A 24,550-nucleotide genomic window follows, 5' to 3' on the forward strand; every position below is an offset into this window, starting at 1 on the left:
GTCCTGAACTCTCACTGGATGTCTCCGTCCAGATAACAGGGACTTGAGGTCCCCGGCATGCCAACCAGCGCAGTGGTGTGATGGATGGGGACAACAAGAAGGACGCACATCTCCGGGTAAGAGACGCGCAGCAGACATGGACTTTAGCGGCACCTGGAAAGTTCATTCTGAGGAAAACCTTGAGGAGTTCTTGAAAGTAGTAGGTAAGAACATTTTCATATTTAAAAAGATGAATTCGCTTGTGTGTATATATGCGTGCATTTTCCCTTTTTTCTAATTATGCATTCAAGGTGCACCTGAAATGGTTATCAAAATGCGAAAGGAAGTCAAACCGGTGGTGGTGATCGAGCAGAAGGGCCAAGACTTCACCTACACCATGAAGACCCCCTTCGGCACCAAAGTCCACTCCTTCAGCCTGGGGAAGGAGTCCGAGATGACCGCTGCGGATGGCAGGAAGTTTAAGGTAATTACCTTTAAAGTCCTCCTTGTAGATCATGAGCACAGAAGTGTACACGTGAGCTGATGGGGCCACAATTTGACCCCGACAAGTATCTCTATAGGCTTCAGGCCTGTTTTCATGCTTTTTTAAAGGAGACCCATTGCTCTCATTTCCAAGTTCACACTTGTATTTGCTTCCTCTAGTCTACTAGAACACGTTTAGGCTTCAATGCTAAGAAAAAACTACTTTATTTTTCTCATAATGTCTGTCTGAATACTCCCGTATGCGCTCCATTTTAATGTGTTTAAAGGAATTTGTGTCCATGTTTACTTCCTGTCGGCTGATGTTATTTTGCAAAAAAATAAAAGGAATAAAAAAGATATGAAAATCTCACTTCTTACAATAAGGGACCTTTATGATGCGTGCTCTAAACAGTTTAACTTTCACTTTTTATTTGGACATTTGATGCATGATCATTCGTTTCTGTTTTCGGTCAGTGCATCGTCAGAGAGGAGAACGGGAAGCTGATTGCTGAGACTGAAAAGTTCACCTCTGTCCGTGAGATCCAAGGAGACGACATGGTTGAGGTCAGTGGATTGAATTAATATTATTATTTTTTTTACTGCTGTGACTTCGAGGGATTCAGTGCTAGAAAGAAACCTATACAATAAGTGAGTTCTTTTTTAAATTGTAATAATGTGAAACAGTGTTTTCTCTCTCTGATCCAGACCATCACTGCTGGCCCTCTTGTTTTCATCAGCAGGAGCAAACGCGTCTGATCCTCACTGCAGTGACGCTGGCCGTGTGCAAATTACATCCTGGAACATAAACGTACATCTTGAATAAATTTGAATGATTAAATAAACCAACATGTTTGTTTTTATCAGTGTAACTGAGCAACCTCCATTAACTCAAGTTAATGCTTGTACTTTCCCTCAGTATGACCACTTGAGTTACTGCACAGGTTACTTACTGAATAAAAGTGTGTTTCTGGATCCTTGATTACTTGGGGATCCAGAGGCCTTCTAGCACCCATAACACCTCATACTCACTTGGACCGACCTCTGAAGGTTCAATGGGTACCCGGGATGGCTGAGCGGGACTTACCTGTAAAGACTCACCAAGTGGACCAGAGGATCTTTGGAAAACAACCAAATTAGTAATCAGAATTACGCAGATGACGCACAACATTACATCACCATATACAATACAAGCACAGAGTGAGTGCATTGAATGATCTACAATTGGTTAACGCAGAATCTTCCTCAATTTAACAAAGACAAAACGAAGACCAAGACAGAAACCTACTCTGTGTAGTCATGGACTCTACATTTCAACATCCACATGAAGACAATTACAGTCAGCCTGCTAGCACTTTAAGAATATATCAAGGTAATGTTGCACGGTATATCGATTCTAAAAAGGTACGTGTGTGCGCCTGTAGCTAAAATAGACTGAATTCACTGCAGGTCCTACAATGCTTAATTTGAGCTGACAAAATTACCGATAAGGAATGCTCAATAAATTAATGTCACTAAAATGTCAACTGTATCATCAGCATTTGCTGTGGAAACTGAGTTGATATTATTAACACACAGACAGTAGTAGGATAACTTAACTTACATACACTTATACTCATAGAAAAAGAGTAACAGGTATTAAAGGAACGTATTAACGTTATTATATAACCTTATATAATTGCGGAGGTTGGGCCACATTTACAACTCCTTGCAAAACATATATTATTTGGTGAAAGTGTGTTATTGACCAACATGTAACCTGGGAGCACCAAAAGCCTTGTTGCTCAGTTTTACAGAAACAGCAAACTACCTCTATTAATATTTAGTTATTTATATAATCAGAATCAGTGTTAAGTGTGTACACATACAATGAATATGACTTATCTAACTGTATATGCACAGATATAGACATACGGCTAAAAAGAGGCAACAACGCCGAACAATCATTTGACTATAAACCTTGTGAGACACCTTCAAAATGAGAGAGTAGCTGTGCTCTCCATGTTTCAGTCTCATACAATAACTCATATAGTCAACTCTGACCACAGTGTTCACACACATCACAGTGCTGTATCATTCTGTAGAATAAAGTGTCTACATGATGATGATGTGATTATGTCAGAGGTGTGAATAACTGACAGCAGAGTTGTAACAGAACAGGTTAGATGTTGAATGTGTATGACAGCAACAGTGATGATGGTGCAGTGATGACATAGTAATGAAGGTAAACATGGGAAGCACAGGTAACAATAAACCAATGTCTCTTTATTTTGTAATTGTCATTATGTATTGCCTCGTGATCAACACATGCTCACACTTCCATGTAGGAATGTTTGGTTCTAAAATGACACAAATATAACAAGTAAATGCATGATGTATATAACTAGGTTGCAAATTAACCATGAACATTAAATATCAGGGAAAATAAACAGCATTAAATACGTCTGTATCAATAACTAAATATAACTAAATGTATGGTTTAAATACACTTATGCTGCCATCTAGTGGTAGAAAGGAAAACACCTTTACTCTCCTCACAAAGACTGTGTTCACTCAACAAACAGCACAATATGGTGTACAAATAAATGAATGCTAACAGCGACAACTTTACACACAACAATGACTTGTCCCTGATGCACTGGTACATGTGGACCTGAAAAAGCACTTTTCCACAGCTTATCGCGACACTTAGCTAGATCATACACAAGCAGAAATGTGTATTAAAAGAACATAAGACAAGTGTTTCAACAATGGTACCTCTTCTTGTAGTAACGTCGGAATTATAACTGTGTTGAAATTCTTTTTGCTTTTTGTTTGTAAGTCCTCTCGAGTTGCCGGGCGTGTTTTTTAAATGTTTAATTATTTCAATAATTTTGGAGGAAAGTGGCCTAAACGCGGCTGCTTTTTAATACGAATTACTTCGTATTAAAGAAAATAAGTCTACATATATATATATATATATATGTATATATACATACATATATATATATATATATATACATATATACATATATACATACATATATATATACATATATACATACATACATATATACATACATACATATATACATATATACATACATACATATATACATACATACATATATATATACATATATACATATATATATATATATATACACACATATACATATATATATATATATATATATATACACACATATATATATATATATATATATACACACATATACACATATATATATATATATATATATACACACATATACATATATATATATATACACACATATATATATATATATATATATATATATACATATACATATATGTATATATGTAGACATACACACACACATATATATATACATATATATATGTATATATATATATATGTATATATATGTATACATGTATACATACACACACATATATATGTATATATACATATCTATATGTAGACTTATTTTCTTTATTTATTTTTATTTTTCTTTAATATATATATATATATATATTTTTACTTCAAAACTTAAGTCAGTTGACCTCATTTAGTTTAGTGTTATTAGCATTATGTAAGTGGAGGTATATTGTGTGACCTTTATGAAATGCAGTTAAAATGCCTAACAAACCGTAGGTTAGAACTAGCTTGTGTGATGCAGCCCACTTTAATCAAGTGTACATCTTCACTTCTTGGTAGATGTAGACCTTTGTTCTGTTGCCTGATGCTCAGAAGCTGTGTATGACGATGGGCTCCCTGTGCTGGGCGCAGATGACCTCGTCGACGTAGAGAGCGTTGGCCTTGATCTCGATGGCTTCCTGCAGCTCTAGCTGGCAGCGAACCAGAGCCCTCTGCTCCTCGTCGGACTGGGCCGCTGCCTTGTGCAGCCTGAGTGAGCAGAGACAAAGAGACGGGTCCTAAACGGATGTTTCTCACACGTCAGCCAACACGGGAAGAAACTATTTATAAAACTGGAACACAATGCTGTTGTTTTCTTTGCAATCAGTCATGACACCTTCTAGGAAACCCACCTGCTGGGTGCTGTCTGTGCATTTCAAAATAACTTTGTCCTCTGCTACGTTGTCTTACTCACTAGCAGTGTTCCCATTTGTTGTATGTATGTCTACATGTGTTTGTAAACTAGCAGATGTAATAGCTGCGTGTCCACACTGGCATCATCACACTTAGCCCCGTGTCCTACTTGAGAACATGCCTTGCTTTGTCCCTTCACTTTAGAGGCGAGTGTGTGCTGGCCTTACGTGCTGATGTGAGCGTTGAGCTGCCGGACCTCGGCCAGGAGCTGGGACTGTGCCGGATCATGGCACCGCTCTTTGCCGGGCCTCTGGCGGCGCAAAGCCAGCCGGGCCTGGGCCAGACTCAGAACTTGCTCGCTCTCTGCGATGACCACTCGCAGATCCTCCCGAATCCTCTGCTGGCTGGCAAACTCGGACAAATTCTAGAGGGAATGGATGCGTCCCACCAGGGCCAACCAGTGTTTACTCACCTGTCCATCCTCCATGAAAGGATAATCAATAATTCTAACATCTGCCATCAGCCTGACTTTGTTTCCTCATTCCCTCCCAAACATACACCATACACTCATCTGCCCTACCGCGGCCAGCTGATCCTCCATCTGGCTCTTGGTTGACTTGATGTCCCGGACGTTCAGCTGGAAGGCTGCCACTGTGGCCTGGACCTGCTTCAGCATGTCGGTGGCCGTCTGCTCCAGAAGAGACTCCACCAGCGCCCGCAGGGACAGCGAGTTGGCCTGCTGCTGCTCCGCTTTCGCCATGTTGACGTCCGAGAGGTTCTCCCACTGCTTTGGGGTCACTCCCAAGCTGAGAGAGAGAGAGAGAGAGAGAGAGAGAGAGAGAGAGAGAGAGAGATGAAGGGAGACCTGGAACGAACAAAACGTCCTTTTTCTTCCCAGATCTACAGGTCAGAATTTAAAATTGTCATGGTAGTTCACCTCGGCAGAACAGTTTCAGTGTTTTTGGACCTCTGCAGGTTGTTGATGGAATGGTGGCTCATTAAGAGACAGGAGTTGTCAATGCACTGAGCCTCGAATTTCTCCTTCAGATCCTTCTCCAGATGGTACTTGGCGGATCGGTCCAGTCTGGAACACAAAACGGCTTTTACTGCCGACCTCAGCTTCTGATTTGCATTTCTTTTCAGGTTTCAAGACTGTAAAAGTTATAGTTACACTGTAAAATCCAAACGGCTTTTAGAGATTCCTTTCATAGATCACGCCTTGTCAATCTTTCTGACCTGATCTGCTCAGTGATCTGCTCCGCTACCCTCTGCAGAAGGGAAGCCACTCCCTCAACGACTTCTTTCTCCTTCAGCAGCTCTCTGTCCACCTCGTCACGCGGCCTCTCAGAGGGGAGATGTTTCCTTCTGCAGGACGGAGAACAAACACATCTCTCACACATAATGCAGCGGCAAGTTGTTGTTCTTTTGCATATGTAAGCTTTGGAGTAGGAGAAAGTGATGCCAGAAAGGTGGACTTCACAATACTAAATGGATTTGTTGGAGATCCTCTCTTCTCCGTTGTTCTCCAGCCTCACCTCTCCTCCAGACAGACCACAGAGGCTTTCAGAGTCTCTGTGCAGGCCTCCAGGGCCTTTGCCACTCTGCTCTGCAACGCTATGAGGAAATCAATCTCCACAATAATCTCCTCCAACTTCAACTCCAACTCCTTCTTCAGAAACTGGATATCTTTGACCCGCTGATCTGAACAGCAGGAGAAGGAAACCGTACAGTTCACCCATGTGGTCTTGTCAACGTCATCCTTTTAGTGCTGAACACATCTGTATTCCCCGACTTACCTAGTCGCTTGATGTCATCATTTTGCATGCGTTTGCATGCTTTGTCAGTTTCCAGCATCAGCCTCGTGCATTCTGCTCTGAAGAGCTCCGAGTGGTTCCGCAGAACCTCAAAATTCATAAGCTTGGTTCCATCACCCTGCTGGGGACTGTGGTCCGGGACCGACATTACTCTCCTCTGGGGGTCACTGTCGGCTGGTAGGAAGAACATACATGAAGACATGGTTAGACATTTGGCTGCCTCATGATGAGAGAGACCTGAAAACTACAATACATGGCATTATATTGTTTTACTGGACACGATCATTTATGTTGAACAGAAAAGGCATTCGACATTGAAAATATTGCAATATGGCATCTGAATAGCCCATTCATCTCCAGAAGTGGATTCATTTAATATATATATATATATATATATATATATATATATATATATATATATATATATATATATATATATATACACACACTCACCTAAAGGATTATTAGGAACACCTGTTCAATTTCTCATGAATGCAATTATCTAATCAACCAATCACATGGCAGTTCCTTCAATGCATTTCGGGGTGTGGTCCTGGTCAAGACAATCTCCTGAACTCCAAACTGAATGTCAGAATGGGAAAGAAAGGTGATTTAAGCAATTTTGAGCGTGGCATGGTTGTTGGTGCCAGACGGGCCGGTCTGAGTATTTCACAAACTGCTCAGTTACTGGGATTTTCACGCACAACCATTTCTAGGGTTTACAAAGAATGGTGTGAAAAGGGAAAAACATCCAGTATGCGGCAGTCCTGTGGGTGAAAATGCCTTGTTGATGCTAGAGGTCAGAGGAGAATGGGCCGACTGATTCAAGCTGATAGAAGAGCAACTTTGACTGATATAACCACTCGTTACAACCGAGGTATGCAGCAAAGCATTTGTGAAGCCACAACACGCACAACCTTGAGGCGGATGGGCTACAACAGCAGAAGACCCCACCGGGTACCACTCATCTCCACTACAAATAGGAACAAGAGGCTACAATTTGCAAGAGCTCACCAAAATTGGACAGTTGAAGACTGGAAAAATGTTGCCTGGTCTGATGAGTCTCGATTTCTGTTGAGACATTCAGATGGTAGAGTCAGAATTTGGCGTAAACAGAAAGAGAACATGGATCCATCATGCCTTGTTACCACTGTGCAGGCTGGTGGTGGTGTAATGTGTGGGGGAGGTTTTCTTGGCACACTTTAGGCCCCTTAGTGCCAATTGGGCATCGTTTAAATGCCACAGCCTACCTGAGCATTGTTTCTGACCATGTCCATCCCTTTATGGCCACCATGTACCCATCCTCTGATGGCTACTTCCAGCAGGATAATGCACCATGTCACAAAGCTCCAATCATTTCTAATTGGTTTCTTGAACATGACAATGAGTTCACTCTACTGAAATGGCCCCCACAGTCACCAGATCTCAACCCAATAGAGCATCTTTGGGATGTGGTGGAACGGGAGCTTCGTGCCCTGGATGTGCATCCCACAAATCTCCATCAACTGCAAGATGCTATCCTGTCAATATGGGCCAACATTTCTAAAGAATGCTTTCAGCACCTTGTTGAATCAATGCCACGTAGAATTAAGGCAGTTCTGAAGGCGAAAGGGGGTCAAACACAGTATTAGTATGGTGTTCCTAATAATCCTTTAGGTGAGTATATACATATATACATATATATATATATATATATATATATATATATATATATATATATATATATATATATATACACACACACACATATATATATATGTACATACATATACACTATGTAATTTAATGTAATAAAATAATTTAATTTCAATAAATATTTTGAACGTTTTATTTAGTTTTTAAGGAATATGTTTGCTTTGTTTTATATACATTACGAACTGAGATGGATGAACCAGTATAAACCAAAGTCTTGGTTGAAGGTTTATTTATTGGCACAAAAAGAAAAACACATACAACATATCTTACAACACTTAATCATGGACTCTTAAAAGTGTTATTGTTGCATCACAACTCAACACACAAACAGATCTTTACACGTGAAAGTTGTACACTTATATCAAACAATATTATGATCATGGTCACTTTCATTTGTAGCATATACATATATACATACATACACACATACACACATATGTATTATTGCCTTTTATTGTGCAACCCTGTGTTTTAAAATGTCAATGAGAAGCTAAAATAACTTTGTAAGCTTGTTGTCGTTATGGAGCAAAGATATAACCTATATTTGTTTTACTGTTAGGCTATATGAGCTTTCATAAACTTTTCTTATAACAAATAGTGGAATTTCAAATCGAACACCGAAACATTTCAACATTTTTCTTTAGCAGGCGTCTCCCAAGTTAAAGTGGCGAACACTCCTTTAGCTAGCTAGCCAACAGTGCGCTAGTAAGCTAGTTAGTTAAATAACTATCTTGCTGAGAAACGGCCATTAGAAGCCGGCAGTTCTCTCTCACTAAACTAAGTCTAACAGGCTAGTGTTGCAACGTACCTTTGTACTCGATGGAAACCAGCCAGCCGTCTCAGTATCGAGGTCTTTTTCCTCTCAAATGGCAAATGCAACGACACAAATGGTTACTGTGGCAACAGGTAATGGCGGACAGTCTTTTGGCCGATTTGATGACATCTCGTGGTGGAAGAAGTATTCAGATGCATACTAACCAATACTCATCAAAAATAAAGTGACATTTAATTTAACGTTATTAATTACAGGAGGCTATGGAGCCCTCAAAGTCTCTTCAAATATTTGATTTAATATTTATTAAATACAATCATTAACAAATACCATTTGTAGGCCCTTTATAGGGAACAAAACATATATACAGCTCTACTCAGAAGTTGGGTGGAGCTGGTAGGGATTACACAAGGTAACCATATTCCTGGGACCCGTAATAGTAATAATAATAATTAGCCACAACTTGTGCTATTTCCCACCCTAACAATCTAGAGACGACAACTAGTAATGCAAATATATTTACAAACATCTTTGCAGACCCTTATGATTTGCAGCGAAAATGAAAAACGTCCTCAAAAAAGAAAGAAGGAAATTTAAGATAACCAAAATGAACTAAAGTTAAGTTTGATCTTTGCATTCGAAAAAGGGAAACGCTATTGAGCAAAAAAAGCACAGGCAACATTACCTCTAATATATAAACTTATTTTCCTTATTCCCTCTCTGTTGGATTTAAAAGATATTATCTGACCTTTTTTTTCATTATTTTTCATTATAAGCATAAAAAGCTGAACAAAAAAAAAAATACTGACACCATATGGCAACATAAGGAAATCAGCTTTGTAATTAACAACTCATACACACTTTTATTTTCAATAATTCAAAACCTAATAGTCACTACATGGCCTTTTGCAGAGGGACAGCTATTGGTGACACTTGCATGGCAGCACCAGAGGGAAATTACCACCAAATACTTGCGGTACGACCCAGGGGAGGAGGAACACGGTCGGTCTCAGACGCAACTCACGGTGGGATTGATGGAGAGGGGTGTCAGTCAGGCACTTCCCACGTCTCAAAATAAGGCATCCATGATGATGAAGAGTATGATGGAGACATAGCAACAGAAATAAGCAGAAGCCTCCGCATCCCCTTGAATGAAAGCTCACATGTTGCTTCTATCAATCGGTATTCGGTGAAAATGGGAGAAGCAGCGTACGCATGACACATTGAGACCAAACAATCTCTCCATGGTGTTTGAAGCAACTCTACACTTCACACCCGACATCTGTCGCAGGTGTTCTGCAGAGCTTCAAATATATTCACTGGCTGATAGTTAACTCCAGGAATTATAGTTATAACTGAAGATTCTCTCCACTTTACTTACTCACTTCCCTTTTGCAGAGCCTAAAAATGTAAAATCTGTCTCGGCCTCTGGACAGAGTGAACGCACAGGCCTCACATCTCAGCTCTCCCTTCATTAAATACATCACAGTAACAGGAACGCATGGCTTATAAAACTACAGTACAGTGATCATTACCTATGGCAAATTTCAACAGGGCCCTTTTTCATGTTGATTTCACTCAAACTATTTGGGCCAAAACCAATTTGCTCCGTTGTGTTTACAGCTTCTCCATCTCCACCAGGATGTGGGCGGTACCAGTGATTAGACATGTTCCCCTCCTCCTGAGTCCTCCGCGTTGCATGGTGGATATGACGTGGAGGGCCGAGCCGCTGTCAGTACTGAAAGGAGATGACGGAGTTCACTTTGTACACGTGGTACGAGCGGTTCCAGAACACCCGAGTGAAGTAGTTTGTGTAGGGCGAGTAGTTCATCTTTAGCTCGTGGCAGAACCTCCCGTGCTTGGAGAAAGAGTAGATCTCTCCTTTGTCATAAACCACCTGAATCAAACCAAAGGATCCGGGACATTAATGAGAATATTAATAATTGTATAACAATTTTGTAAAAAACACATTATTTCCAAGAAATAGGCCTCTCTGGAGATTTAGCAAAGCACGTCCATACCACACAAGCTCCATTGACAATAAATCAAGATGGGAAATACTTATTTAGTTTCTTGCCGATAGTTAGACGTTAGATGATCGATACCACTCTCATGTATAAAGGGTAAATATGAAGCTACACTTAGCTTAGCACAGGGGTCAGCAACCTTTTCTATCCAAAGAGCCATTTTGCCCTTTTTTCCACAAAAAAAAAGGGTCTGGAGCCTCAAAAGCTATTTGGTATTAAAGCTTATGAAGTTGTATATATAGTTATATTATATGTACAACAAACTATAGTTTATTGTATTTATGAAATTATAGAACAAGAATAAAGACAATTGTCTTACGAAGAGGAGAAAAAAAAAGTCATGTGTTGGCTACATTAAGGTCCATTAAATACACAACTAAGCAGACCTCAAGTCCTGTCTATATATGTGGCTCATGTGGTAGCGTGTTCATCCTGTAACCACAAGGTAGCAGGTTCAATACCTGTCATCCTCATGTAAGGTTTACATTTTAAACGCATATCTTTTGCTTCGTTTACACTGAGCCTCCACACTACGGACTTTTAGAGCACTGCAAACGGAGGAGGACGGATCCGTTTTTACGAGCGGGCGCCTCAGTGGCTCATGAGCTGATGCAGAACCAGCAGCAGGAGTGGAGTTTGGAGACGTGATCCACTTTCTGAAAGTATATCTACTTTGCTCAGTTTGCTGCAGCAGTTGATAAATCGCTCTTCTGCAGCTTGATACTTTTCATCAGATGCTGTGTGCTTGTTCTGGAAGAGTCTTTCAACATTAAATGTGTTGTTGTTTGCTAACTCCTCGCCACATATCAAGCATACAGGTCAGCAGCATCGTTGGCAGTGAAAGCAAATTAATACGTCCACGCAGAATTAAACTACCTTTCTCTGTTGATAGTTTAGTGAGGGCGGAGCTCTGTGAATCACTAGTAGCACCTGCAGGGGAAGCTGCTTGACAGCGACGTGACAGGATGTGATGCACATTTTAGTTAAAGAAATATTTAAACATTTATTTTTATTTTCAGTGACCCAATATCACCTCAAATGCCAAGATAAGAGGAATTCCCTTTGAAAGATTTTCCACTGGGCAAAAAAAAAGAGAAGAAAATCTTTTTTTCTTATCATAAGCTTCATATACAGAGTCACCGACAGTCAGGTGAGGTTGTTTCTGCAGTTTGATCTTTTTTTTTTGTCAAAGCCTCAGGGAGCCGCAACAGACGGGCTAAAGAGCCGCAGGTTGCCGACCCCTGGCTTAGCACGAAGACTGGAAACGGGGGAAACAGCACGCGTACAGGAAAGACCGATTGACTCCCAGAAGTCACGCCTCCCAGTCAGTACATGACCCCCAACACAATCACATTGTGCCGTCATCAATTTGTTTTCGTACGCGTTAAAGAAATGAGATACGAAGTTGAACTAAACTGTTGCACAGAGGCAGGGTAGCCGTTTACTCCTCGTGTTCATTCTTTGTGCTAAGCTAACTGGCTGACAGTGGTAGCTTCATAGTTACCAGACATGAAAGTGGAATAAATTATTTCATATAACTCCCAGCCAATAAGCAGGGGTTGTATCTTAGCTGTTACCATGGTATTAATTCTACTGTATGCAATGAGTTAGAGCGCCACAAAACACCACAAAAACAGAACTAGCACTTTGTATGAAAATCTCACAATTTAGTTTTTTTAATATTTATTTTAAATGTTTTATATTGACAGAATGCACAGTATTGCCCGAACACTTGGTCCGACAGAAAATCATTCAAAACCAACTTCTTTTCAACTACATGCACCATTTAAACAACACATTGCTAGACGGATGGAATTCTGCAGCTTGTGCTCAAAGAGTCTCGACTCACGTGTCCGTTGGCGATGTCCAGCAGGTCTTTGATCCGACAGCCTTTATTAAGACTCAGCTCGTTGCAAATCGACTCCTCGATGATCACGTAGTTTGCCTTCTGAGAGGTCAGAATCTTGTAGATGTCCTCTGCAGATCTCATTGCATACACCTGGTAAGACTACAAGGAGAGAGAAAAAGGATATTAATAAAAAAATTAACTAGTTTTGTGTGTTTATGGGCATTTTTAGAGCAGTATAGAGATAACAGACAATTCTAGTAACACATTACAACAATACATTTTGGATTCAATCTCAGGACCTGGGATATCTTCCTTTGTTTAAAACGGACCGTATAATCCTAAATTGTGTTTTTCAATCATTTTCCAGTCTATTTAATTTTTCCTTTATCAAGAACACTTTTCCTCTCACTCACATCTTCAGTCCTCCTCAGCAGGTTGATGTCAGAGTAAAGCGGTAAACTGGTCACAGCTGAACCTGAACACAACTTCACCGTTCCCAACAGCTGAGGGCTTCCTGCAAAGACTGCCGCCACCGGAGCCTGTGACCTGGAGGACCGGAAGAAGACGTGAGGTGCCACAATAAAGACTTTAAAAGATACGTGTGAAAATACAGAAACACTGGGTGACCCACTTGATCCAGCTGATCAGCTCGACTGTATCTGGGTCGTAAAACTCCTGCACATCTGACAACTCTGCTAAGACGCGGGGGCAGTACTGCAAGACAGAAGAGAAGATATTGTGCGTCTTTAAAATGTCCAACATAAAGAGCTTCAAATGGTAAAGAGCTGAAAGATCTCACCTCTCTCCATAAACTGAAACCAATGATAGTCGGAACCGCTGTGCTCAGGATCATAGACTGGAGAGGAAAAGCAACAACGAACATCTTATAGTCAAAGTGAAACGGAAGTAAGAGCGTCTTTAGCTTTTGTACTGTGACCGATCTCACAGTCAAGTGGACTAACTGAACATTTGATTGGATGATATTTGGTGCAGAACGGGTCAAAACTGTTTTACAGACGAGATTTGATGTAAAAAAAATACCCCTGATACTGATTTGGCATATAGCGAGACATAAAGGAATTCTACACAGGATTAAAACTGGGAAAATATTATTTTTTTTATTTCACTGGCTCTTTTCGCAAGAACATATAACTAATAATAATCACAATAATAATAATAACTTAATATTCCTCTTTGAGTGAATTTGACGGGAGAAAATGCTGTGAACCTCAGACTACTCACCAGTGCTACCGGGTGGATGGACTTCAGTTTGAGCCACTTAAACACCGTCATCCAGAGGTCTGGAGAACACACGCCGAACGCTGTAAACATGCAGACGTACGGGGTCCATAAATATTTCATCCTGCATGAAACAAAAGAACACAGTTGTCATCTAGTTGTGCCAAAACTGAGTAGAAACAAACAATTCAGCAATGCTTCATATAGATACATGTTGTAAATGCAAATTCAAAAACGCACTTTAACGCTGATGAACGTACCCTTCAAACAGCAGGGCCAGGCCTCCGAAAAGCAACGTGTGAAAAACATGATAGATGACCTCTGGCTGCTCCCCTATTCGTCCATCTTCAAGTCTGAGATCGGTTTTCCTTGGCTGGCCACTGTGTGCGAGTAAAAAGACTTTCAGCATAATTTAAGTCAAGAATAAAAGACAAAAGAGGAACCATGGTAGAAACCCTTCACAGCAAAACGTTAGAACTTCAAGCTGTGATCACCACCCTAAAACCTGCTTTATGTTTCATTTGACTCTAAATGGTGCATCATTTAGTAAATGAACATCATGCTGTATTGAAGAAGACTTGAAACTAGAGATTGAGAGCATAAACTCATGTTTACAATGTTAACTGAGGGAATAAATCAAGAGAGAAGTAGAGTCATTTTCTCATAGACTTCTATACAACCAGAGGAGTCGCCCCCTGATGGTCAGTAGAGGGAATGCAAATGTAACGCTCTTCAGCATTGCCTTCACTTTTCAGAACTGGAGGTGGCCGTCTGTTTATGCATCGTGTTTGCTCTCTAACCTGAGTCTTCTGTAAATGGTCTGCAGGGTGGACAGCAGGCACACAGTGAGCACCAGCAAGTAGAAGGGAAGGACCGAGGTCTGCGTCAGTCGTAGAAACAAGTCCTGACCGGGTGTCTGGAAACTCTCTTGGCACAGGAGGAAATTGGGGATAAAGTCACTGCCATAGAAGGAGAGAAAAACATTGAGATTAGATTAACAGTTGACCAGATTATATGGACATGCTGACTAATATGGATGCTGTTTGAAAACACAACAGGCAAAGCACCATGCAAGAGCCTGCATTGTAACGGCTAACTTTTAATGCAACAGCTGTGACTTACGTCGTCGCGTTGAGTCCAAATTTTAATTCAAGGAACTTCAAGATGAAGTCACTGTCACTTACAGGTATAAATTTCTGTGAAAGAAAAACAGTGATGATTAACCGACAGTTATAATACAATACTTAACTAATGTAATGTTCTTGTGCTTGACTTTACCTTGACCAAATAACTGAAGGTGATCCCTGTGGTGAAGACTAGGTGGAAGTGGAGGAAGAGCTTCATGACTCTGGCCACAAGAGGTCCCGTCTTCATCTTTTTCTGCATTAGAAAAACAGCAAACAGCAACAGACGGCGTTATTCTAGTCAAAGACAGAAGGTCAACCATATTTAATGATAAAATACAGAGAGAAATGAAAATTGTCACATTAAAGAAGTTGCCACCAGGAAATGTTGAAAATGTTTTCTGTATAAACTAGTTTAAATGATAAATCAGTTATTACTGAAGCCAATGGCAAAAATAACCGCGTAAGCGCTAAAGCTCACCCATCTTGGATTCTATACAAATTCAAACAAACGCCTGTGATGTGGAATTCGACTGAGCTCTGACGTGAAGGAGCAGCTAACTCTACCTGGAAGTACCTCGCGAGCACTGAGCCAATCAGGAGGCTGAGCAGAGGCGAGCTGACCAGGGACGGGTTCTGAAACTGGAACAAGTAGGCCAGGAACAGAGCGCCGAGGTAAGCTTTGTGAATGTCGGCCATCTTTACACCGCAGAGGGAAGGATGGTAAGACGGCAAGAGAGAGGGGAGAAAAGAAGGAAAAAGCACAAAGTCTTTTGAGGACAATTGTGGACACGATGCAGGATCTCAAAATATTTAGCATACAGGTATATTTCACCGTTAAATTTGGGAACACACGTCTTCAGTCCACAAAACTTGTTGCTTTCAACTATATGGCGCTAAAAAGAAGAAAGAGCGGAAATGTTTTTCCAGTAAACCAAAACAGCGGATTTCATAAATTAGTTCAGGGTTAAAGGAGAAGTTAGACAAAAGACTTTATGCTTTTGCTAAACGCAACCGAGGGAAACAGTTAGCCTGACTGTCTGAAGGAAACACACTTGAGCAACTCTAAAGCTCAGTAATTAACACATCACAGTGTTTCCCCTAGGTTTACAGCTTTAGGGGGCGTTGGCGACGACGACACTGACACAAACACTTAAAGCAGTGGTTCTCCAACTTTTTCTGTAAATAACATCATTTTGTGACTCCATCTGTGCTTTTATGAATAACAGAATAAAGAAAATTGCAATCACTTTCAAGTAAATCGGATTGCTCCATCAGACAGAAAAAAATATTAACGGTAGGGGAAACACTGCATTATATCTTATTTATTTGTTTCTTTACAGAAAAAGCAGTACAAAAAATAAAAAAAGATACAACTACAAAAATAAAGTACGATGACTTCCTCACCTTACGCGACGGCACCAGGTCAAAAGAGTCCAGCAAGAAAAGACAAAGGCCTTGGACGAAGAGCACGTAGTGACTGTACTCCCAGACCAGGAGGAAGATAAAGGTGGTGGCAGTCAGGGTGCAGTAGCAACACATCTGCGGAGAAATACAGTTCATCAGTGCGTGTCAACGCTAATAAAGCTGGATACGCTGGAAACAGCAGAGTTATTCATAAAAACTTGTTTCACGAGAGGCTCACCTCGGTGGCAGAACTGATGTTATTACTCAGGAATCCAGTCAAAGTTGCAACCTGGCAAGAGAAGTAAGGCAGAGCCCAGTTGTCCCGCAGAGGAATGGCATAGTCCACTTTGGTTGTATCCGGTCTGAGGAAGACATGAGTAGGTAGAGTGGACAGGTCCCCAAAAATTTTTAAGAAAACAGGTGAAACAGTAGAGTGTTATGATGGTTCACTATTCTACATTTGTATTTGTCTTAACAGCAGCAAGTGTCCCATTGTTAAGTCTGTTCTGTTATCAGAAGGTGGGAGCAACAGGGAGACAAATGGACAATAAGTCCACAAGAGGAGGGTAACTGTACCACGCTGACTTTGATGAGGGAAACTCACGAGAAACCGGGGGGCAGAATTCCTCTCACCTATTGATCACATACCAGGACACGGCCAACATGCCGGCCACCCAGGTGCCGCTCATCACCCAGCTACACACGAAGAGGGCGATGACGTAGACGGACTGGAGTCCGAAAACCGCTCCAACGTAGAAGTAGATCGGCTCCACAAAATCCTGGAGGGAGCGAGACAGAAACAGAGAGGTTTTACCACAGGTAATAGCCGCAACGCCTGCATTTAGTTCATCGCCCCTCTATATCTTAAATCAGATGCTGATCAAACTGCAGAAACAACCTCACCTGGCTGTCGGTGACTCTGTATATGAAGCTTATGATAAGCTCTGGATACAGAGAAAAACGCTCCACTGCGTTGATGGTCTGACCCGAAACAGTCCTGTTATCTAGCGTCAGCTCATAAAACCCTGAGAAGCACAAAGCACATAGTTATTAGGAGTCGACTGACAAGGAGAGTGATATTAATAGCCCTTTAATTAAAGTTAACGTCTGGTTTGATGTTGTACTTAGTCAAATCTATTCCTTCTTTAATTATAAGTAGAACGGATACACGTACCTCTCTCAAAGGACGGTGCTGTCAGCATGTGCTTGTAGTAGTAATAATAGAGCCCGCTGCCGCCTTGGAAGGTGATTTCCCGCTCAAGGTTCTGAGAGACATGCAAAGTGAATTTTAGAATTGATATGTTTCTGGCAGCCACATGTGAGCAGACTCATGACGAAAAAACGGTGTCACCCACCTGTCTGTTCGAAAACCAGAACTTCCTGCCATGATACAACGACATATATGTGGCATAAAGAACGCCACAGGCAACTGCTGCCAGGCATCCGAAGAACAGCCTCGCAAGACGCTGGAGTAAACACGCTGAGGAGCAGAACCACAACAAAGAACATCACACGTCACCACAATACTTTAGTAGGTTATAATGACAAGTGTGTTAGACACAATTTGTATTTAAAAAGGATTTTTTTTATTATTTACTGCTTTGCCATCATCAAGTGTTTATCGAATCACTAAAGAAACTCGTCTGTTTTTTGTTTTTAATCATGCGACCGGTCGTGTGTGTGTCTGTGAGCGTGCACTTCTGTGTCTGTCCACGGTTAACTCTCATCCTGCTGCAACAGGCTGTATAATAGGGAAGTGCAGATGCAGTCACATCTGGCGAAGAATTGCAATCTATTGAGTGCACCTTTTTAGTTTTAAGATATTATAAATCTATTAATGTATTTCATGGTTTTTAAACTGCTCATACAGTGCTGGACTCTATGGGTAAAAAAAACAATACCACTAAAAACCAGGGACCATCGTCTTGGTTAGACCCGGTACTGCAGGAGTAAAACGAAAAGGAAATTAGCCAAGAAGCCCATCACATAAGCTGGAACAGAATTTATAATTTTGAATGTTTATAGTATGTTATTATTGTATTATTTGCTGTCCATCAAAACTTTCCCCACACATCTGTGACGAATCCCAAAAATGTTCTCCACATAATGTAGTTCTTCTGACATGACCACGTTATACTTTGTGTAAATTATCCTTTTGATTCTGTGGCTCATTGGATGCAAGAAGATTTGGGATACAAGCCCTGCAAAAAAAAAAACAGTCAAGCACCGGGAGCAGGAATAACAGTGCGCTGACACCGATATTGCGTTATATCACGTTAACATTGAGCAGAGCTTAACGTGTAAGAGTGTAGATCAGCGTAGGGGACGTGGACTTACAGGCAGAAGAGCACTTGGATCGTTTGACAGAGGACTTGGGTGCGTTTGATTCTTCCCGTTTCTGCTGAGCATCTTCTTTTACTTCACCCTCATCCTCCTTCTGCTCGTCATCTCCACCTCCACCAACGGACGCACTCCCATCATCCCCTGCGTTCACCGGCTCTCCGGCATCTGGTCAGGCGTAAACGCAGATAACGGTAACCGTTGGCTTTGTAACAGTATATTACAGGTCGGACGTGTGGATGTGGAACAATTAACTGAAGTTAACGGACGTTTGTTTCTCCCCTACAGGAAGCTACCTTGTATTCGGTTAGCAAACCGCTAAGTTAGCTTAACTTACGTGTACTCTCCAACTCGAGCTCATTTGGGCGCTCGTCCTCGTCGTGTTCTCTCTCCAGAGAGTCTGTCTTTCGGCATCTTAACTCCGTCATGACGAGACAGAATTAGAGGAGTCGCCTGGCGTATAGAGACAACAGCATGCTAGCTAACGAGCGGCTGGCGACCGCAGAAGCCCTCAAACCGACACTGCGCTTTGAGGTAAACTCGGCATGTCACGCGCAGAGCTATTCGCTTCCCTCTTTGAGCTCGCGCAACTTTTCTCCTTTGAAGTTGGATGCTAGCAGTGGAAATGTCAGTTAACCGTGAGCAGCGCTGCAGCTGCTGGGAGGCGACAGAGCGGAAGTTCCGGATGCGGACAGGTACAGAAAGCCACGAAGAAGAGCGAAGACCAAACGGTCAAATCTTTTTTCTTCTTCTTCGTGTTTTATGTGAATATTGCATTGATGTTAAACGTTCATTTCGAGGGTTTTTATTTTCGCATTATCGCCAATAATTGTTTTTTCAAATTATTATTAATTTAACGTTAGCTTAATCAGTAAGAAACATCTATAAATTCTAGCATTAAAATAATTGTGAATTAAATATCTTTGGGGGAAACAATCCAATTGGCCCCTAAAGGTTGTGACGAACATATTCAGTAGTTTTTAAGATTACATTTTTTGTTGATTAATGGGGGGAAATTCCTTTACATTGATAAATAAAAAATGAGAGCTGATAATGAAGAATTACTTTTTTAAGCGAGTCAGATCAAAGAAAGTTTAGATTCATAATATACCCTGATTCATGGCTGAAGAGCTTCTGAAAAGCCTCCTGAAACTATAATAAAAGCGACTTGATATCTGATCTGACTAGAATGAAAATGACAAGAGCAGAATAAAGAAACCGTGTGGGTGCATGGCAAGTCATCTGAAATAGAGGCCGATTCATCTGTTATGAATGTCACAGTGAAAGCAGTTTAATCCAACACAACAGATTTTCCCTGCGGCATGCAGAGTACAGTTAATATGAAAGTAGAGATGCAACTTAAAAATCAATGAGCGTTACATTAGCTTCTTTAAAAAAAAAAATTCATTAAAGCCAGAGGAAACGGACAATGCAAACAATAGGCACAAATAGTAAAATAACATCAACGACTGTGCATAAAATCTTTCGGGAAACTACAAAAACTGGTCCCAAACTTAAAAACAAGAGTAAAAATATCAACACCTAAAATGAACATGTATGCATTGTATATAAAAACACTTAACATTAACACCAAGTGTGATTTTTATTTTAAAAACCTTTTTTTAAAACTTTTTTTACGAGGTGCTTCTGAGGGATTCAAACTTCAGGAAGTCCTTTAAACGTGTAACCACTAGGTGCTTTCTACTTCCCCCGTCCAGCTGAAAGGTTGCTGCCTATTCTTCTTCTGGTGATTCCTCAGACTCCTCCCTCGACGTCTTCCTATCGATCTGTGTTTCTGTGTCGGGGTATAATAAGTCTGTTACTCTTTTATTTATCGACTATTACAGCATCAATAATGACTTGGTTAAGTATTCAGTACCTTTCCTTGTTTTGTTCAGACTCTTTGCGTCCCCAGTTTCGTCACCATCACACCTCTCTAGTATAATGTCCAGGATTTTGGTCACTTGTGGGTGTTTGACTGCCTTGGTTAAGGGTTCATCGTCTGAGCTGTTGCTTGACAGCTCTGGAAAAGAATTCATGAAACATAAATGCATGATACAGTAAAGATATGCTTTACAGTATTACATTTTCCTGAATATTTGTTTGTCTGGTGAAGGGCTCTCGCCAGAGTCCTGACCTGACTCGGGCGTCTTTCTTGTCTTTTTGGGAGTTGTGTTTTTCTTCTTCTTCTTCGGTGAAGCCTTCGGTTTGTTTGGAGTTCGCTTTGCTGTACGTTTCTTTTTCCCAAAGGGTTCGTCATCTGAACTTTCATCGGAGTGTCCTGCAAAACAACAGCGACGGGAGCAAGCGCTTAAAAATCGTATTCTTCAAAATGATACGTTTTGTTCATAGTCATGATGACTGCTACAGCACCTCGTCTCTTTCTTGTCACTCTGCCTGGCGATGCAGTTGCCTTCTTTGTGTTTTTCTTCTCTGGTTTCTTCTTCTGAGCAACAAGCTTGTAGTCGTCGTCGTCGTCGTCGTCGTCATCATCATCATCATCTGAGCGGCTGTCTGAGTATGAAGGGTCTTATAAAGTCTAAGAAGTTAGTACTAAAATTAGACTATTCTATCTGGTCAGTCTGATGAAAGTGCTGCCTACCTTTTTCGGATTCGTCTTTAGGTTTTGTTTTCTTGCTGTTTGTTGAAGTTTGCTCTTTGGGAGCCTGTGTCTTCTTCCTCGTAATGGTTTCCAGCGGTTCATCATTCGAGCTGTCACTGGAAGACTCTGCATATTTAACTAGAACAAACAAAGCATGTATTTTATATACACGCTCTACGAGAAAAGCGTTTCAGATGAGCTTTGATTATCACATATGAACGCCTACCCTTTCCCCTTCCTGCATTCCTTTTGGATTTTATTACTACCGCTGCTTTTCGAGGCGGAGTACGAGAGGTCTTTCGCTTCGGGTAAATTTTCTTGCGGAGGTCGCTTAAAGGCTCATCGTCAGAGCTATTTTTGTCATCCATTGATTCTGTGTCATAAGTGGAAGTCAAGAAAATAAGTATCTTCTGCAGAGGATAGAAACGTTCTGTTGCTGCTGGAAACTCAAGCAGATGACATCCCCTTACCTTTCTTCTTTGAATTGACAGATTTTTTCGGAGACCCGGAGAAAGACTTCTTTGCAACTTTAGAGGTCTTTTTTACGAGCGGCTCATCGTCGGAGCCATCATCTGAGTTGATATCTGTAACAGTTGCATATATCAAAAGATTTAAAGCCATGCATTACAGACAAAAAAAAAAAAAAACACAGCTAAAATATGGCTGATGTGGGAATATAACCACCTGCTTTCTTGTCATTTGTGCCATTAGATCTGATTGACTTGTTTCCTTTTTTCTCTGGTTTCTTAACTGGTGAAGCAGAGACTTTTTTCTTTTTCATCAAAGGCTCGTCATCCGAAGCTACAACAGGAGAAGATGGACACAAACAAAATTCTGTGTTTTTTGTTTTTGCTTGTTACAATTACATTGAATTGAGAATTTGTTGTTGTTGTCCTCACCACTTTTGTCCTTTGCTGAATTAGGGCCAGATCTGTGCCCGTTTCCACGTGACTGTTTCCCCTCCCTGCGTGGCTTCTTCAGGAGCTTCGGGAGAGGCACGTCATCATCAGAGCAGGAGCCACTGTTTCCTAATCAGAGACAGGATGAACACCAGGAATTGCATCTCAAGTTTGGCCTGGTAAAAATTATCATACAAGTTTGATAGTATATTCAGACCCATTAAACTTCCCATTTTCTAGTTTGCGGATCCAGATTTTACTTTGCTTTACTGTGAGTATTTTCCAGTAGCTGGCGCCAACGCATCAGTTAACTCAGCAATGTTATACAACTGTAGTGAACTACACTTTTAACAGATAATGAATGATTGAAAACTAGGCATGCATTTCTTTGGGACAAATCAGGTAAATCATGTGAAATTGTTTCCCCAGCGTGATTGTCCATCTACAGATAAATGCAGTCATTTTTTCATTTATACTTTAAAAACTGGACGTCTATAAAGGCCAGGTACATCTGTGAATGTTAGAGATTATGTTTGTAATGGGATTACTTTTCATAGCATTTGCGTCAACATTCTAGATTGATAGGAAATATAGGGTTTAATAAATTAGAATGACAAGCTATGAAGGCTCCTTGGTGGAGTCTAACCAGTTATGTCACATGTACACTGTAAACCAATGAACCAGTCAGGCTTTAATATATTTGAATACTATTGGGTTATCAGATATGTGACCATTGTTCTCAACTAATTACTAACTTGACCATTACAGACCAAAGTTGATCTGGACTGGAAAGTTGAGCCAATAACTCCAAATGTCATTTGCTTTTTAAACAATTAATTACAGCATTAGAACTGTTTATTACCAGTATTGGAAAAAATATTAAAATACTTTGAGTGAACGTAGTATTACAAACGTACTCATCATGTAGACCTTTCAGAGACTTGCGTTAACTTTATAGTTGCTAGATTACAACAATTACTCTGTTGGAGCTGCTTGACCTTTAGTTACTTGTATATACTTTGGGTTGCCTAATCTATATCGTGTCTATATCAAATAAACTGAATTTAAATTGTATGCGTCATTTTTTAGAAGCTAGTTATGTGTTTTTCTTTTCATGTAAAATGACAAATTGTAAATAATTTTATATGAATGTGGTACAGTATAGTATAATATGTAAATATTCAAGCAAATAAAAGTGCTATAACCCAGTCGACGATTTGATCAGTGTAAAGACCACCATCTTAACTGTTCTGGAAGACGTTAGCATCCCGGATGGCAATGCTTTATGTCCAAGTTGTAAATCCATCAAGCTAACTATAAAGCCCTATAAAATGTCTGCCTCCTCAGCAATAATTAAGAACATTGTTCCTCAGACTACCTGGAGAGTCGTGTGCCACATCGCTGGCCACGTCAGTTGTGCCGCAGTCCATCTTGTTAAGTATAAATTAATGCTCTTCAAAATCGCGCCAAGTGGTTAGCTTCTTGTTTCAGCTAGCGCCAAGTTCGCAGCTTGTTGGTTGTTGTGAACGCAAGCTGTTAAGCGTGCTGGTGCACGAGTAAACAGCTAACGTGTCACGGAGTGTCACGAAACACGCGTTAGAGACCAGTTCCTCCAGTCATAGCTGTAATATGTTCCTGGTTCCCGTATGGTTTGTTTTCTTCCGTTTCTGTTTCGGAGAGAAGCGTCAGGGGCGAGTGTTGATGACGTATCTTCTTCTTCTTTTACGGCGGCTTGCAACCGGACTTCATAAAGGTGCATACCGCCGCCTACTGCATCGGAGTGGTTAGTGCAACTATATATCAATACAATTTGGATATAACGTATTGCATTAAAGTATTTATTTCAGGTATTTGTACTTCTCTTGAGTATTTTCATTTTTGCAACTTTCCACCAGGCAAATATTGTCTTTTTTTACTCAACTACATATTTCTCCAGAAATATGTATATATATATATTTTTCACCAGTGTTCCTTTATGGGCTGAGAAAAATCCTCCTCCTCTTTTATTTATTTTTTACTTTGTGTTTATGGAGTTTGAGTTTGAACAGGAACATACATAAACCAAAAGGGGTTTAAGGGGTGTAGTTCAACATCACTTATACATTGTTTATAAGATTGCAAAGTGTGTAGTATTTTAAGTACATTTTGCTGATTATACTTTCTACTTGAGTAAGGTTTGGAACGCAGGACTTTTATTAGTAGTTGGGTATTTTCACAGTATATCATTGTACTTTTTAATCGGTCTTTATTGGTTTAAATGATCTGAAAAAAAAGTACATATATCAGTCACAAACAAGTGCACAACACA

General features: G+C 40.5%; 4 protein-coding genes across 5 annotated transcripts; 1 reads left to right on the top strand and 3 right to left on the bottom strand.

The window, feature by feature from the left end:
* Positions 1-109: 109 nt before the first annotated feature.
* Positions 110-1,218, top strand: fabp10b (fatty acid binding protein 10b, liver basic; the record flags this gene model as incomplete). Its single annotated transcript, XM_079231747.1, has 4 exons — positions 110-203; positions 291-463; positions 937-1,026; positions 1,168-1,218. Exons 1-4 carry the CDS (start codon positions 137-139, stop codon positions 1,216-1,218), a joined length of 381 nt encoding a protein of 126 aa, XP_079087873.1. The 5' UTR covers positions 110-136.
* A 2,952-nt stretch (positions 1,219-4,170) lies between these two features.
* On the bottom strand, positions 4,171-6,436 carry tekt1 (tektin 1; the record flags this gene model as incomplete). The annotated part of the gene is made up of 7 exons (XM_079232498.1): positions 4,171-4,330; positions 4,702-4,898; positions 5,055-5,280; positions 5,412-5,558; positions 5,711-5,839; positions 6,010-6,175; positions 6,271-6,436. The coding sequence occupies 7 exons, from the start codon at positions 6,434-6,436 to the stop codon at positions 4,171-4,173; spliced, it is 1,191 nt and encodes a 396-aa protein (XP_079088624.1).
* Positions 6,437-8,195: 1,759 nt separating this feature from the next.
* On the bottom strand, positions 8,196-19,169 carry LOC306748539 (putative C-mannosyltransferase DPY19L4; the record flags this gene model as incomplete). Its single annotated transcript, XM_079231716.1, has 19 exons — positions 8,196-10,652; positions 12,632-12,790; positions 13,045-13,177; positions 13,263-13,345; positions 13,431-13,487; positions 13,874-13,994; positions 14,131-14,250; positions 14,671-14,829; positions 14,993-15,066; positions 15,149-15,250; positions 15,562-15,693; positions 16,402-16,536; positions 16,640-16,763; positions 17,035-17,180; positions 17,305-17,426; positions 17,576-17,666; positions 17,757-17,881; positions 18,739-18,885; positions 19,079-19,169. 19 exons carry the CDS (start codon positions 19,167-19,169, stop codon positions 10,488-10,490), a joined length of 2,286 nt encoding a protein of 761 aa, XP_079087842.1. The 3' UTR covers positions 8,196-10,487.
* An 838-nt stretch (positions 19,170-20,007) lies between these two features.
* LOC306748980 (uncharacterized protein) lies at positions 20,008-23,890 on the bottom strand. 2 transcript variants are annotated; one of them, XM_079232218.1, is made up of 10 exons: positions 23,621-23,890; positions 22,243-22,371; positions 22,028-22,144; positions 21,814-21,927; positions 21,570-21,716; positions 21,344-21,481; positions 21,115-21,255; positions 20,879-21,022; positions 20,621-20,764; positions 20,008-20,536 (listed from the first exon to the last, which is right to left on the bottom strand). In XM_079232218.1, the coding sequence occupies exons 1-10, from the start codon at positions 23,670-23,672 to the stop codon at positions 20,475-20,477; spliced, it is 1,188 nt and encodes a 395-aa protein (XP_079088344.1). In that variant the 5' UTR covers positions 23,673-23,890; the 3' UTR covers positions 20,008-20,474. The 2 variants fall into 2 exon arrangements, with proteins under 2 accessions (XP_079088344.1, XP_079088343.1); XM_079232217.1 differs by having other exon boundaries at positions 21,115-21,270.
* Between the last annotated feature and the right edge of the window lie 660 nt (positions 23,891-24,550).

The sequence above is a fragment of the Taurulus bubalis genome, assembly GCF_910589615.1.
Source record: "Taurulus bubalis genome assembly, chromosome: 16".
Lineage (NCBI taxonomy): Eukaryota > Metazoa > Chordata > Actinopteri > Perciformes > Cottidae > Taurulus > Taurulus bubalis.

Coding starts and splice junctions, on each gene's coding strand:
- LOC306748980 (XM_079232217.1), bottom strand. CDS start 23,672: ATGGACTGCGGCACAACTGACGTGGCCAGCGATGTGGCACACGACTCT. Junction 22,372..23,620: donor TGTGGCACACGACTCTCCAG/GTAGTCTGAGGA, acceptor GTCTCTGATTAG/GAAACAGTGGCTCCTGCTCT. Junction 20,765..20,878: donor AAGAAAGACGCCCGAGTCAG/GTCAGGACTCTG, acceptor ATTCTTTTCCAG/AGCTGTCAAGCAACAGCTCA.